The sequence below is a fragment of the Pan paniscus genome, chromosome 13 (genome assembly GCF_029289425.2).
Source record: "Pan paniscus chromosome 13, NHGRI_mPanPan1-v2.0_pri, whole genome shotgun sequence".
NCBI classification, from domain to species: domain Eukaryota; kingdom Metazoa; phylum Chordata; class Mammalia; order Primates; family Hominidae; genus Pan; species Pan paniscus.
This window is the reverse complement of record NC_073262.2, coordinates 15,924,777-15,940,724: the sequence shown is the minus strand read 5'-3', so window position 1 is coordinate 15,940,724 and position 15,948 is coordinate 15,924,777. Positions and strand designations below refer to the sequence as shown.

The 15,948-nt window shown below is 36.4% G+C and overlaps 1 protein-coding gene across 2 annotated transcripts in view; it reads right to left on the bottom strand.

The window, feature by feature from the left end:
* The window catches only part of ACTR3 (actin related protein 3), a 76,279-nt gene that overhangs the window by 11,544 nt on the left and 48,787 nt on the right, over nt 1-15,948 (bottom strand). For both annotated transcript variants that reach the window (XM_063595109.1, XM_063595110.1), the window contains exons 7-8: nt 11,095-11,238; nt 8,839-9,012 (exon numbers count right to left, since the gene is read on the bottom strand). In XM_063595109.1, the coding sequence (XP_063451179.1) occupies nt 8,839-9,012; nt 11,095-11,238 (318 nt within the window). The remainder of the gene's footprint in view (nt 1-8,838; nt 9,013-11,094; nt 11,239-15,948) is intronic.

The following is a 15,948-nucleotide window of genomic DNA, read 5'->3' as shown; positions in this document are numbered from 1 at the left end:
AAATAAATTTCCTTATTCTTTCATACATTTTATGTTCAGCACTGAAGTACTGGACAGTTCAGATGCCTACACTTTCATTTAGCCGAAACAAAAAACCAAGTGAATCCTTCAAATGACAGAACTAGGACACAGAAGTATCCATTTAAAATGACAAAAAATAAAATAAAAAGGTGTGTGTATGACACACTTTAAAAAATACAAAAATCAGGTCTATTTTGAGAAAACATGGTGAAGTAAACATATGTATCTAATTTTGTTCTCTTCCAAGACACTATTCAAAAAATACCAGTAAAGAGAATTGTTTTTTCTTTTTCTTTTCTCTTTTTTGGGACAGAGTCTCATTCTGTCACCAGGCTGGAGTGCAGTGGCACCATCTCCACTCACTGCAACCTCCGCCTCCCAGATCCAAGCAATTCTCCTGCCTCAGCCTCCTGAGTAGCTGGGATTACAGGCACACGCCACCACGCCCAGCTAATTTTTTTTTTTTGTATTTTTAGTAGAGACAGGGTTTCACCATGTTGGTCAGGTTGGTCTCAAACTCCTGAGCTCATGATCCACTCGCCTCAGCCTCCCAAACCGCTAGAATTACAGGCGTGAGCTACCGCGCCCAGCCTGAGAATTTTTTTTAAAGGCAAAATAAAAGTATTGAGAGCAAAACAAAACCAGCAACAAATTTGGTAAGCTGGAAAGCAGATGGACAAGACTTTGCAAACACTCCAAAACACTTAATAAATCATCAGTAAAAAAACAAGTTAAGAACCAAGCTATTTTATACCACAAATTCCCTCTCCACATCCCCCAAATAACTGGCTGCCCCAGGTAGCTTTGAATTGAGGTGGAAGGAGGGCAGGAAGAAGGATGGGTTGAAAGTCTCTCTGAGAAGCTATTAAAGGTCTAGATCCTCTCCAAAGAAGCATCAAATGCTGCCTCCTTATCCAAAGAGAAAAGTGGTTAACCCTATTCTCTTAACTGAAGAAAAGAGTTTCTAGGACTCTAATACACAGCAGAAAGTACTAAAAGGGGAGTTTTACATGAAGGTAGGCAACCTGCAAAGTCTCTTCCCGCTGGCTGCCAGCCTTTACCTAGCAGCCAGGAGTCTTCTCTGGGAACTAGACTACCTAAAAAGACCTAAAGTAACACATATATGGCATTCCCCCAAAGAAAAGGCAACAGTCAACAAGCCCCACCCACAAAACTCAGCCATCCAATCAGGTTTTTAGTGTCTTTTTTTTTTTTTTTTTTTTTTTTTTTGGAGAAAGAGTTTTGCTCTGTCGCCCAGGCTGGAGTGCAATGGTGCGATCTCAGCTCACTGCAACCTCTGCCTCCCAGGTTCAAGCGATTCTTCTGCCTCAGCCTCCCGAGTAGCTGGAATTACAGGCACCCGCCACCACGCCCGGCTAATTTTTTGTATTTTTAGTAGACACGGGGTTTTGCCATATTGGCCAGGCTGGTCTCTAACTCCTGACCTCAGGTGATTTGCCCGCCTTGGCATCCCAAAGTGCTGGGATTACAGGCGTGAGCCACTGCACCCAGCCTAGTGTCCCCTTCTTAAATGACTGGCCTGCAAAAGTCTCTAGCAGGAAAAACATAGGAATCGAAACAGAGAAAAAGCAACTCGAAAGAGACTATAGAAAGAAGAAAACTTAAAAAAAAAACAAAAAACAAAAAACAACCCTATGATTAACATCCTTAAAGAGCCAGAAGATAGGCAACAATGAAATAGGAACAAGGTAGCATTTAAAAAAGAATATTCAAAAGCAGGGGTGGGGGAAGCTCTTGAGAATTAAAAATGTTGCCAGAAATTTTAAAAATCCAATAGAAAACTCAGTAGGTAAAGTTGAAGAAATAACCTACAGATTAAAACAAAAAGACAAAACACACACACACACACACACACACACACACACACACACACACACGCTAGGGGACAAAGGGAAGATCCTAAAAGCATTTGTACAGGGGAAAAAAAAAACAAAACAGGTCCTACACATATAAATCAGCTTTTATTAACTTCAAGTTATAATGGAAAGCAATTAAGCAATGGTTTCAAAATGCTGAAGGAAAATTATTTCCAATCTAGAATTCTATACCCAAACTATCAACAAGTGTGAAGATAAAATGAATACACTTCAGACATTTTCCTCTCTCATGCACCCTAAAAGGAACTCTATTGGAAGATGATCACCAAAATAAAGAATCGGACAGTAGGAGTGAAAAAGACATAGGATATACAAAAAAGAGATCCAACACAAGAGAGAGGGAAAGGGAATCCCTAGAATGATAGTAAAGGAATATGGCAACTCTATACTGGGAACAGACAGAAGCAAGTTCAGATTGGGATGTAAAAGACACTTCAGAAAATTAAACTGATGAATAAACCCTATACATCTGAATATCCTGAGAAGAGATTTATATAACTACTGAAGAGAGTTTGGAGGTGAATGAATGGTAATTATTTTAGCACTAAGCAAACAGTTTATTAATGACTTCTTGGAAAACAAAGTTACTTATAGGAAGGGAAAAGATTTCATGGTTAACTACATGGCTCAGATATGAACAAAATTGGTGGTCACAAAAACATAAGCACTGAATTTCAACCTACTTGAAATTATAATGTAACAAATGAGATGAAAAGGGAATAGAAAGGTCCTGTCTGTGATGACAGAAGAAGGATAAAAAAGACAATCTTCCTCTTCCATAGTTGGAATTCGATAGACAATGCCTAACACAGGGCTGGGCACAGTGGCTCATTCCTATAATCCCAGCGCTTTGGGAGGGCAAGATGGGTGAATTGCTCGAGCCCAGGAGTTCAAGACCAGCCTGGGCAACATGGCAAAACCCTGTTTCTACGAAAAATACAAAAATTAGCTGGAAGTGGTGGCACATACCTGTAGTCCCAGCTACTTGGGAGTCTGAGGTGAGAGGATCACCTGAGCCTGGGGAGACTGCAGTGAGCCATGACTCAGCCACTGCACTGGGTGACAGAGCAAGACCCTGTTTCCAAAAGAAAACAAAAAAAGCCTAACACTGAAAAAAAATTTGAAGTTGCAATATAACCAAGCAATTCATAACTAAGGAGGTAATCAGCAAAAGAAGCAACTAAGAAGAGTTTGAAGTGGTTACCTCTAGAAATACAAAACAAGAGAAAGAAACATGCAGGGCACCCCTAGTTTTTGTTAGGATACGTAGACCAAGACTTTTAAACCATGTGCATATATATAACCGATTTTTAAAAACAGCCTTTAAAAAAAAGAAAACAAAACATGTTTTTTAAAAAGAGAAACAGGTTTCTCATAGAAGAAATTACTTATAAGGAACATAAAGCTATAGACAACAGAAAATGTTTTAAAGTTAAAAAATAAAGAAAAATTGGTGTATGAAACAATAAAGGTTATTCAAATTAATAGAAAAAATGATATATGAAACATTAGCAGCAAGACACATTTTCATCCAGCCAACTATACCTTTCCCAAGCAATATGAAACACATTTTATTTACATATCTAAAGCTTCGGGTTATTTATTTATGAGACAGGGTCTTGCTCTGTTGCTCACACTGGAGTACAATGGTGCAATGCCAGCTCGTTGCAGCCTGGACCTCCTGGGCTCAAGCAATACTCTCACCTCAGCCTCCCAAGTAGCTGGAACTACAGGCACACGCCACATGCCTAGCTAATTTTTTGTATTTTTTTGGTAGAGACGGGCTCTTCCCATGTTGCCCAAGCTGGTCTTAAACTCCTGGGCTTGAGTGATTCGCCCACCTTGGCTTCCCAAAGTGCTGGGATTACAGGCGTGAGCCACCACAACCAGCCTACTTCAAGGTTTTTAAGAAAGCCAAGGCATCAGCTAAGCTCATTTGTCAAGCATATTCCATTCAAATGCTCATCTCCTATATCCCATGCTATTATCCATCTTGTGGTCATGATCCTATTCATGCAGGACATTTGCTCAGGATCTTCTGCAATTTTCTAATTCCTGTCCCCAACTTGGAGCTTTAATATTCTTCTCTAAGATTTCAATTTCAAATTAATTGATGTGCCTTAAATGAAATGAGGTCTGACACACTTCTATTAATCTACTCACATATAAATGGCCCATACAAAAATCTGTCCTAACTTCCAGCTACATGTGGTTATCTCTCCCGTCTCTTGACTCTCCGCTAAAATGACAGCAAGAGAATTAAAAGGAAAGGTAAATGACCAAGGACGAATCAAGGGGCAAAAAAACAATGAATACAATATTTCAATCCTGTTTGGAAAAGAAACTGTTAAAATCCTCTATATAGAATGAGACCCACCCTCCTCGGTTCCCTTCCAGACCTTGTATAACAAGAAAGTTAATTCAAACCCCAATAAATAAATGAATGAATAAATGACTGTACAAACAAAATGAAGCAAATTATACCATTCTGGACACGGGTATGGGCAAAGATTCCATGATGAAGATGGCAAAAGCAAAAAATGACAAATGGGATCTAATTAAAGAGCTTCTACACAGCAAAAGAAACTATCAGCAGAGTAAACAGACAACCTACAGAATGGGAGAAAATCTTTGCAAATTACACATCTGACAAAGGTCTAATATGCAGCATCTATAAGGAACTTAAATAAATTTACAAGGAAAAAACAACTCCATTAAAAAGTGGGCAAAGGACGTGAACAATTTTCAAAAGAAGACATATATGTGGCCAACAATCTTAAGAAAAAAAGCTCAACATCACTGATCATTAGAGAAACGTAAATCAAAACCACAATGAGATACCATCTCATACCAGTCAGAATGGCTATTATTAAAAACTCAAAAAATATTCTCACAACATCCCTCCTAAAAAATGAAGGAAAGAGAAAATATTTTTAAAAAATAAATACAATTTAAAAAGAAAAAAAAAGGTGCTGGCAAAGCTGGAAAGAAAAAGAAACGCTTATACTCTCTTGGTGTATATTAGGTGTAAATTAGTTCAACCATTGTGGAAAACAGTGTGGCAATTCCTCAAGAACCTAAAACATAAATACTCATCCCAGCAATCCCACATACCCAAAGGAGTATAAATTGTTCTATCATAAAGGCACATGCATATGTATGTTCACTGCAGCACTTCACAAAAATAAAGACATGGAATCAACCTAAATGCCCATCAATGGTAGACTGGATAAAGAAAATGTGGTGCATATACACCATGGAATACTATGCAGCTATAAAAAAGAATGAGGTCATGTTCTTTGCAGGAACATGCATGGAGCTGGGGGCCATTATCCTCAGCAAACCAGTGCAAGAACAGAAAACCAATTACTGCATGTTCTCACTTTTAAGTGGAAGCTAAATGATAAGTAAAAATGTACATACGGAGGGAAACAACAGACACTGGGGCCTATCGGAGGGTGGAGAGTGGGAAGAGGGAGAGGATCAGGAAACATAGCTAACGGATACTAGACTTAATAATACCTGGGGACAAAACAATCTGTACAACCTCCATGACAAAAGTTTACCTATATAAAAACCTGTACATGTACCCCTGAACTTAAAGTTAAAAAAAAAGAAAATGAAGCAAATGAATAAACAAGGTGAAAGTGTAGGAAAAGCTGAATTTTAAGGGAAAAGAATCACATTACACTACTTGCCTCCAAAGTAAACAACAGCCTCAGGTATAATACTATAAATATTACAATACTATTGATTTACCTAATAACAATAACCTAACATGTTGGCAGGCTGGAAGAAAAGAGAGTCTAGAAAGAACTAATCTGAAAGGAGGCTAGCATTTAAACCACTAACAGTGACATATCAAGAAACAGCTCCATCCATGTTCCTGCAATACCATCACAGTATTTAGAAATCTGGGGGTTACTACCAAGAGCAATAACTAAAAGCTAGTGGATGCTCTATAGAACACAATGGCAGCAGGAGGGTGAAGAGCTGCTAATTTTAAGTCTGTCAGTGTTATTTGACCTTTAAAACTGTGTGTATACATCCTCTTAATCTTTATGTTTTGAGAAAGTGCAAAGAAAATGTACCACCAAAAACCTTCACACTCCAGTATACTAGTCTGACCACAATTCCTTATCCTTCTCATGCTCACTCCTCTGCTACCAATTCACAATTATTATGTGTCATTTCATCATGATCTCCAATCCCTGTACCCTCACTATCCCTAGGTAATTCAGCTTTCAGGACTTGCTCTCTCCTCTATGCTGTAATACTTTAATCTCTGCTTTATCAAAACCTTTTCCTCCTTTCCCACAACTGTCTGGGGGAGGCGAGGGGACACTATTGTACAACTAAAAGTTTTTGGGTATCTAACCTGCTACCTTGAGTAAAGAATGGATGCCCCATACTATTAATATGTACTCACTAGTCACCCTCTCAATTCCCCTCAACAGTAAATATGAAAGTCATTATTCTTCACAAGCCCTCAATTTTTTTTTTTTTTTTTTTCCCAGAAGTCGTCTCGCTCTGTCGCCCAGGCTGGAGTGCAGTGGCGTGATCTTGGCTCACTGCAAGCTCCACCTCCTGGGTTCACGCCATTCTCCTGCCTCAGCCTCGCGAGTAGCTGGGACTACAGGCACCCACCACCACGCCCAGCTAATTTTTTTTTTTTTTTTTTTTTTTTAGTAGAGACGGGGTTTCACCATATTAGCCAGGATGGTCTCGATCTCCTGAACTCGTGATCTGCCCGCCTCGGCCTCAATTTTAGTCCAGTCCCTTCTCCCAAAACATAAGCTTGATTCCACCTCATAAAAAAATTAAAACTATGAACTATGATGATGAACTTCTTCAACTACCTACCTGTGCTTCTGCCCTTCCTAGTTCATTTTCCTGTACCTATACTTAATTCCTTCCCTCCTGTAACTAGAGTAAGCCCTCTTAAAAATTTAAAACTATCTTGAGCCTTATTCTTGCAACTGAATTCTTACTCGTCCACTGTCTTTTTCTTTCAAAGCCATCTCTCAGAATGTCCAGACTGCTGATTTCCAAACCTTCACCTCTCACTGTGGTAAGTAACAAGCTGCTCTAACATATCATTCCATTGAAACGCCTCCCCTATGATCATCAATAACCTAGATGCTGAAAAACTCCAAGTACTTCTAAGGTTTCCTCTAATGTTACTTCACTGCAGCAACTGGCACTATTTACCCTCACTTCTTGAAACATTCACTTCTCTCAATTTTATGACCATAATCCTTTAGCTTGGCTTCTTTCTACCTCTCTGTCATCTTCAGTATTCTTTGCAGGTTCTACTTACTCGGCCTGTCCACGTGTCTGTGTTCACGAAGGCCCTATTCTTCACCTTTCTACTCCACAGCCCCTTCTCAGCCAACCTCTTCCTTTGTGCCCCACAAAGGGTGATGACTTTACAACACCCAAGTGTTTGTTTTTGAACCTTTTAAAAGATGCATATAATACACTCATCTTTGTCTATTTCACCTACTCCTCCCCTTCAGTATTACAAATTTCAGTGGATGGCACACTGGGTTGCCCAAGTTACAAACCTGTGAATTATCACAGATTCCTCATATTCTTACTCCCCTCATATCTAAGCAATTTCTGATTATGTTGATTCTATTTTTCTCTCACCTCCTTCCTCATTCTCACTGACCCACAAATACTATTCATCTTTCATATCTAAAATACTATAGTAAAACCACCTATTTCCAACACAATTCACACCTCTGTTCCAACCCATCCAAACCAATGCTGCGAGAGTAACCTTTCTAATATGGTACACAATTATCTTCTATGCTTAAAATTTTTGCATGACTACAGAATCTAGCTAACTCCCTTGCATAGCATATCTGCCCTTCAAGACTGGGTCCATGAATACCTATCTGGATCCCTCTCCTACCAATCTGTCCTCTGTACTTTTCTTATCCAGCACTCTCCTGTCTAAGACCTCTGCCTAGCTAACCTTCTGACAGAAATACATATACTCCCCTACCACACATGACTGACAAACACCCATTCATCCTTTAAGTCTCAGTTCAACCATTATCTCCCCTGAGATGTTCTCCCAAGCAGACTTACATGCTCTTTGTTCCTGTGCCCTCAGCAGATACATACACTCATTAAAGCAACTATAACCTTACGTGTTTAAATACTCATCTCTTTTATTCTTTGAGCTCAATAAGAGCAAGATAAAATAATTTTTCATCTTTGAATACCCAGTGCTTAAGCTGAGATCATGAAAATTCAAACCATTTAACATTTGCTGAGTGAATAAACAAAATTTTAAAAATAACTATTCTTAACATTAAATAAGCAGAGTAAGTACGTAATATTAGTAATTCTATTAATAAAGTTACAATTCTGATACTAAGTTACCAGAAGAATTTTCCATTATTAAAAGTATGTATTTCTTAATTTAATAAAGCCTTTAAGTTGCTAAAACTTCATAGACAGAAGACTATTTTGCTACTAGTTATATATTTTAATGGTTAATTGAAGGTTCTTTGTATAATGGTCATTTTACACAAATAGGGAGGGGGGGAGCTTTCTAGAACCTTTCCCAAAATATTTTATTTAAATTACAAAACTTTACCTGAGTCCATGATGGAGGGAAGAAAAAAAAAATTTAAGGGCTCCCCTCTTTTCATGACCCCCCCATAAGCCACACATATTTTTTTAAAAGTTTTTTCTAAATCTGCAAAAAATAGCAACAATTTTGCTTATTTTAACAAAAGCAAATTTTTTCTTTAAAAAGTTCATAAAATGTTTTATAAACTTTTCATAAAAACTCAAACTTTTAGTGTACTAATAAAAGTTTCTGAGATTAATTCTCTCTGAATATCTATTAATTCATATTTGCTGCTGAATACTTTTAAACAATTCCGTTAAAAAAAATTACCTCTGGATGAAAAAAGATTTCAGGTCCCAAAAATCTTTCATAACCAACATCGATAGAAAATTCTTTCTTTGAGATAGCATTGATTCCAGTATACTGTTTAATCCATTTTGACCCATCTGTATCATACTTGTTAAATTCTTTTACTAAATCTGGGCAGACATAACTATAGCGCTCCTGAAAAACAAAGAAACAAAAGTAACTTTTTTTGCTTATTATAGGAACAGTAAAAAAGAATGGCATCTTTTCAGTAAACTATAATCCAATAAAAAAAAAAAAAACTCTTCAGAAAATAAAATTAGGAAATTAAGCTGGAAGAAAAATTTGTTAGGATATTATCATATGTGTAGTACAAATAAACATACTCATCTCCTACACATATTTTCTGACTTTAAATATAAACAGTATTTGAGAGACTGGAGAGCTGATTTCTACTATTTCAATGTTATTTCCTGAAAATGTTCATTAATGTCATTCAACATTTTCTGTCTCAGTAATAATGAATCTTGTGCTGTAGGTAAGGAGACTAAATAAAATATAGAACTGAAGAATAAGTAATAATTGTGATAACCACACAAATTAATATAGATCCTTAATATCTATCTGAAACAAAACTGATTACGGTCTGAGTAAATAAAAGAGCAAAGAAAAAAGGCTAAAAATATAAATTACTCTATTTTGTTGCATATTTGGTTATATGACCTAAGTAAAAGTTTTCATCAAAAACACTGAAAAATATATTATAGATTATAACATCATATTTGTAATTTATAAACTCCCAACTGCCAACCAATATTTGTTTTATTTTTTAAAAAAAACTTCCTTTTCCAGTATTTTTACACATCACAGGCACCATCCAAGATAGATGCAAATATTACCAGTAATAATCAAAATACACAAAGAGAAAAAATACTGGAATCCAAAGACATTTGATTACACTATTTGAGGTCTTCTCCAATAGTGGAGAAGTGAGAATGACAAAGAAATGATATTCCTTTAAAGACATTCAGAATGACCATCAATCTTCTCTGGAATAGATTTAAATCTCTGGTGTTTTCTCGTTTTGCTTTAATTTCACAGATTTCCCAAAGATGTTGAATCAGTAGTATTCACATTAACTTTTTATATATTTAATTCTTATGCCACCAACTTGGGGTAACTTTTGGTAGTCATTTACTAATTTACTACCTAGGAAGTAGTTGATAAATTTTCATTCTTAAGCTCTGACGAGCAAGGAAAATCCCATAAACAAGCAAAGAGGCCCAGGCATGGTGACTCACATCCAGCACTTTGAGATTCCGAAGCAGGAGGATTGCTTAAGGCCAGGAGTTCAAGACCAGCCTGGGCAATATAGCAAGACCTCCATCTCTACAAAAACTTAGCCAGACATGGTGATATGCATCTGCAGTCCTAGCTACTCAGGAGGCTGACGCGGGAGGATCACGTGAGCCCAGGAGTTTGAGGCTGCAGTGAGCCACGACTGTGCCACTGCGCTCCAGCTTGGGTAGCAGAACAAGATCCCATCTCTATTTAAAAAAAAAAAAAAAATCAATAAAAATAAGAAATTAAAAATTTTAAAAATTTACAGGTAATTAAAAAAAAAAAAACCATGGAAACAGAGACAAGTAAGTTACTTTTGCCATGGCAGTTCTGCTTTTCAAAACACGTGAAACCCAATGAAATTTTTTGGTTATGTGGCAAATAATAAGTTTGAAAGACGATGCTAAAGTATTTTGATAGTTTGCATGAAGCACTGATATAATACTTACATGGCAGAAAAAAATTAATAAAATACTTTAGATAGCCTTCATGTTTTTCTTCTATGTGCCCTATCACTTGAGCCAAGCACTGCTTCTATACTATAGCACAATGAATCAATTGTATCAAAATAATTTTTATGACAAAAGCTTTTAGAATTAAAATAAAGAATTCAGTGAAGAAACTGAGATGCAAGGACTTTATAGTGAAATAATTATTTTTAATAAAGAGAATAATCACAAAAATTTATGTTAATGTCATTTGGTAAAATGTTCTTATATTACTCCTCTCAAATATAAAATATGAAGAAAACAGACAAACTGCTGTAATAATTTTCTTTTAAGAAACACAAAGAAAATGTAAATATATTTAAGGGTAATAATTTATAACTGGTTAACAAGATTATTTGAAGTACTCTTCTTCTATTAAAAATTTCTCACGTTAATGTTATAAATGTGATTTTAATTTTTAACTAAATTACACTTCTATCACACTTTTTACCTTTACTGCCTTAGCAGTTTCCAAGGATTGTTCTGGAGGGATTCCTACTTCTCGGTCTCTCAGCAGTTGCTGAATAAAATATGTTATATCTCGTCCTGCGATTGGAATGTGTTTAATACAGCTGCCAATCACATACCCTTCAGCCTAGAGAGGGGAAAAAAGATATCAAATTTACTTTCAATGTTTTGAAAATTAATATAACCTAAAAATATGAACCAATAAAGACCAATTTATTAAGTTAGTGTATTTATAGTCTCAAGTACTGCTTTATCTCAGAATTTACCTTTATTCCTCAGAAACTATAACTAAGAATGGCCAGCAACTTAGATTTATTTTCCCATTGACAGTTTATAACTATGACTAAAATAACTCAACAATATAGAAATAATATATTTCAAAATATAAATATCAAATGGTTTAGATAGCAGACTTTATATCAGATGGTACTATTTTTAAATCATTTATAATTTCAGTAAAAAATTTAGATTGTGTCATAAGAAATTTGACAAAGTGCTTATCATTTTCCTAATCAAGTATGTATCCATTTCCCAAACCTGAAGCTTTCCACACACCATCATAATGCCAAATAACTAAATTCTGTAGAACTGATTCACAAATTTACTGATGTGTCAGAAGTATAACAAATAGTGTGGCAAAATTAAATTTCATTAGGAAAGAATATTAAGGATGCCTTCATCTGGCATGACAGAATATTAGGGATTGAACTTACCCTCTCAACTTAAAGAGAAAACAGGACAATTTATAAGAAATAAAGGTTTTCAGACATTTGACAATCGGCAGAGTAGGGCAGAGATACTTTCTAAGAAAAGGGAAACAAATAACGTGAATGTTACACTCTATCCTACTGCCTAGGGAGAGTTACTAGGCCACAACGATAGGAAAGAGAACTCAAACTGGTCTCATTAAGTTAGGGATATAGAATTTAAAGGTCAGAAAGGCCAAAGTGGCTGAAGTTTGTAGGCCAAATTATTGGAGGGGGAGGAGTTGAACCAACAGAGAGCTGGGAAGATGTGAAGAGAGTACCTCCTTAACTGAATACTGATCAGCACACTCCTGTGAGGAAACCATCAAGGTGAGAGAAAGGACCTCTAGAAAAAAGTAGACAGAACCACCACCAGAGCTCACACATAGCCAGAAATAGTTCCTGATCCCACTAGCCAAAGTTGAAAGATGTTTTCAAACACAAGACATGAAGTAGAGTCCTCAGAAGAATATTGCCTCAAGAATGGGGACAAACCAGCCCTGGACAAAAACCTGTTACGGACCTGCTTAATAACATTTAAAAGGAGCCCCTGAGAGGATCAAACTAGTTCCTGGTATCTTAACTATGTCCCAGGAAAAAATCCTAAATACTTTTAAAGAACTCCAAAAATACAGTACACAACAATGTATAGAGTGCCAAATCAAAAATTATAAGCATGCAAGGAAGCGGAAAAACACAACACTTAACGAGGAGAAAAACCAAACAATACAGAGGAATGACAAGGACAATAAAACAGCAACTATATACTCCATATAATGAAGAAGGTCAACAATAAGGATGAGGAAGAGAGAAATGGAAGATATAAAAAGACCCAAATGGAACTTCTGAAGAAAAAAATACAGTATCTAAAATTTAAAAATCTACCAGATGAAAAGAAAAACACTAGATGAGATTACAGTGGACTACACAGTGAAGAAAAAATAGTGAATTTGAAGACAGAGCAATAAAAACTATCCAAAAAAAAGAAAAAGATTATAAAAAAATAAATGTACAGAGCATCATGATCTTTGAGACACTGTGAAGCAGTCTAATATACATGTGATTAGAGTACCTAAAGGAGAGAAAAGAGGAAGAGAAAAAATATGTAATAAGTAACAGACAAAAACTTTCCAAATATGATGAAAATTACAAACTATATATACAAGAAGCTCGAACCCCAAGGAGAAGAGACATAAAGAAAACTTTACTTAGGTACATCACAATCAAATTGCTAAAAACCAATGAATCAGGAATAAAAAGAAAATCTTGAAGACAGCCACCCAAATAAATATTACATTCAAAGAAACACACACAAGAATAACAGCTGACTTATTTTCAGAAACAAGGTAAGCCAGAAGACAGTGGAGTGACATCTACAGGGGAAAACTGTCAGCCTTCTATACCAAGCAAAAATCATCTTTCAAAACTAAAGGAGAATAAAGACTTTTTCAAAGGATGTACAAAAGTTGAAAGAATTCAAAGCCAGCAGATCAGCACTATAAGAAATGTTGGAGGATGTCATTTTGACAGAAGGAAAATGATACTAGGTGGAAATCTGGACCTTCATAAAGGAATAGAGAGCACTAGATATGGTACGTGAATAAAAGAACTCAATTTCAAGGCCGGGCACAGTGGCTCATGCCTGTAATCCCAGGACTTTGGGAGGCCAAGGCAGGTGGATCACTTGAGGGCAGGAGTTCAAGACCAGCCTGAGCAACGTGGTGAAACCCCGTCTCTACTAAAAATACAAAAAAATTAGCCGGGTGTGGTGGCGCACATCTGTAATCCCAGCTACTCGGGAGGCTGAGACACAAGAATCGCTTAAACCCAGGAGGCAGAGGTTGAAGCGAGCTGAGATCACACCACTGCACTCCAGCCTCGGCGACAGAGCAAGACTCTGTCTCCAAAAAAGTTATCTTTTAAAGATAACTTTTTGCTACTGGGTAAATTGTGTTTTTCCTCCCCACCAAATTCCCATGCTGAAGTCCTAATCTCTATCTCAGAACGTGACTGTTTTTTGGAGATAGGGTATTCAAAGTGGTATCTAGTTAAAATGAATTCATTAGGGTTGCTTTCTCTAATCCAATATAAGTGGTGTCCTTAAGAAGAGGAGATTAAGACACAGACATGTATGGGGAGGACTATGTGAAGACGTATAAAGAAGATGGACATCTAGAAGCCAAGAAGAAAGTCTTCAGAAGAAACCAACCCTGCCAAAATCCTGATACCTATCCTTTCCCACTCCTCACATTGTAGTTATATCACAATTTTTGGTTCTAACCTCCAGACCTGTGAGGAAGTACATTATTCTTTAGGTACCCAGTCTGTAGTACTTTATTACGGTAGTTCTAGCAAACTAATACACCACTCAAAATGAAACAAGTTAACAATGTATTATTGAGTTCACAACATATAAAAGTAAAATGAATGACAATATAAGAACAAAGACTAGAAGGTCAAAGCTGTTGTATAATTATCATTTATGAAGTAGTAGAATGTTATTTGTAATTAGACAGTGGTAAGTTAAAGATGTTTACTACAACCCATACAACAACCACCACCAAAAACAAACAAATGACAACAGATATAGCATAGCTAATAAGTCAATAAAGAGAAAACAGAATAATAAAAAATACTCCACTAATTCTAAAGAAGGCGGGAAAAGTAAACAATAAACAGGAATAGCCCCCACCCAACCTTTTTTATTTTTATTTTTTTGGAGACAGGGTCTCACTCTGTTGCTCAAGCTCGAGAAGCGAGAGTGCAGTGGTGAAATCATGGCTCACTGCAGCCTCAGCCTCTCCAGGGTCAGGTTATCTTCCCTCCTCAGCCTCTGGAGTAGCTGGGACTACAGTCATGAACCACCACGTTCAATTAATTTTTGCATTTTTTGTAGAGACAGGGTTTCACCATGTTGCCCTGTTGGTCTTGAACTCCTAGGCTCAGTCTGCCCACCTTGGCCTCCCAAAGTGCTGGGATTACAGGCATGAGCCACCATACCAGCCAGAATACCCACTCTTAACGTCCTTACTAAAACTCATTCTTTTACATATTGATAACTTCTATTCTGCAAATTACCTATTCTAATTATCAACATGCTGATAGTACTGCTCAGATGTGCAGGTGTTAAGAAAAGACTGAAGAAAGGCAGAACCAGGTCAAATCCTAGCCTCACTACCTATTATTTGGTGACCTTAGGCAAGTCAATTATTTGCATTTTATTAATGAGTAAACTGAGGTACTCAAAGAAAAATATAATATTTATCACAGACTGATTTTCAAATTTAAACAATAATTTTAAGATGAACAATTATTTTATGTACCACTAAGAAAGAAAAATAAACTGCCAAGTAAACTAAAAAAAGCTATCAAATGCTGGACACGTCCTAATTTCCAAGCTTACTAAAATCCTCCCAAAGGCTACATAAAATCTCATATATCCACATAATGAAATATTATTTGGCAATAAAAAGAAATGAAATACTATACGTGCTAAAATATGGATGAATCTTGAAAATGTTCGGCTAAGTGAAAGCACCCAGTTACAAAAGACCACAGTGTTTAACTCCATTTACATAAAATGGCCAGGACAGGCAAATCTAACACAGACAAAAAGTAGATTCGTGGTTGCCAGGGGCTGAAGGAATCAAGGGGAAATGGGTGGTGACTGTTAATAGATACAGGGTTCCTTTGTAGGGTGATGAAAATGTTCTAAAATTGTGGGGACGGATGGACTTTGTGAATATACTAAAAATCAATGAACTGTACACTCTAAAGAAGTGAATTGTATGGTATATGAATTCTATCTTAAGCTATCGTTAAACAATGGCAGTTATTACTAAAACCATTATGACATATCATGAGGGTGAAAGTGGTGGAGGACCAGGAGTCTAATCCAAAGGTAGTCACCCTGAGGATGTAATCTTTAACAGACATTGCCTGATGCATTAAACACTGGAGTGAGAATAAAAAAAAAAAAAAGTTCAAAATAATGTAAATCCTTAAGTGATATTCATTATAATACAAAAATTACTTTAAAAGATAAACCTTTCTCTATATACCCATTTAATAATAAACAGTATGAATTCTAG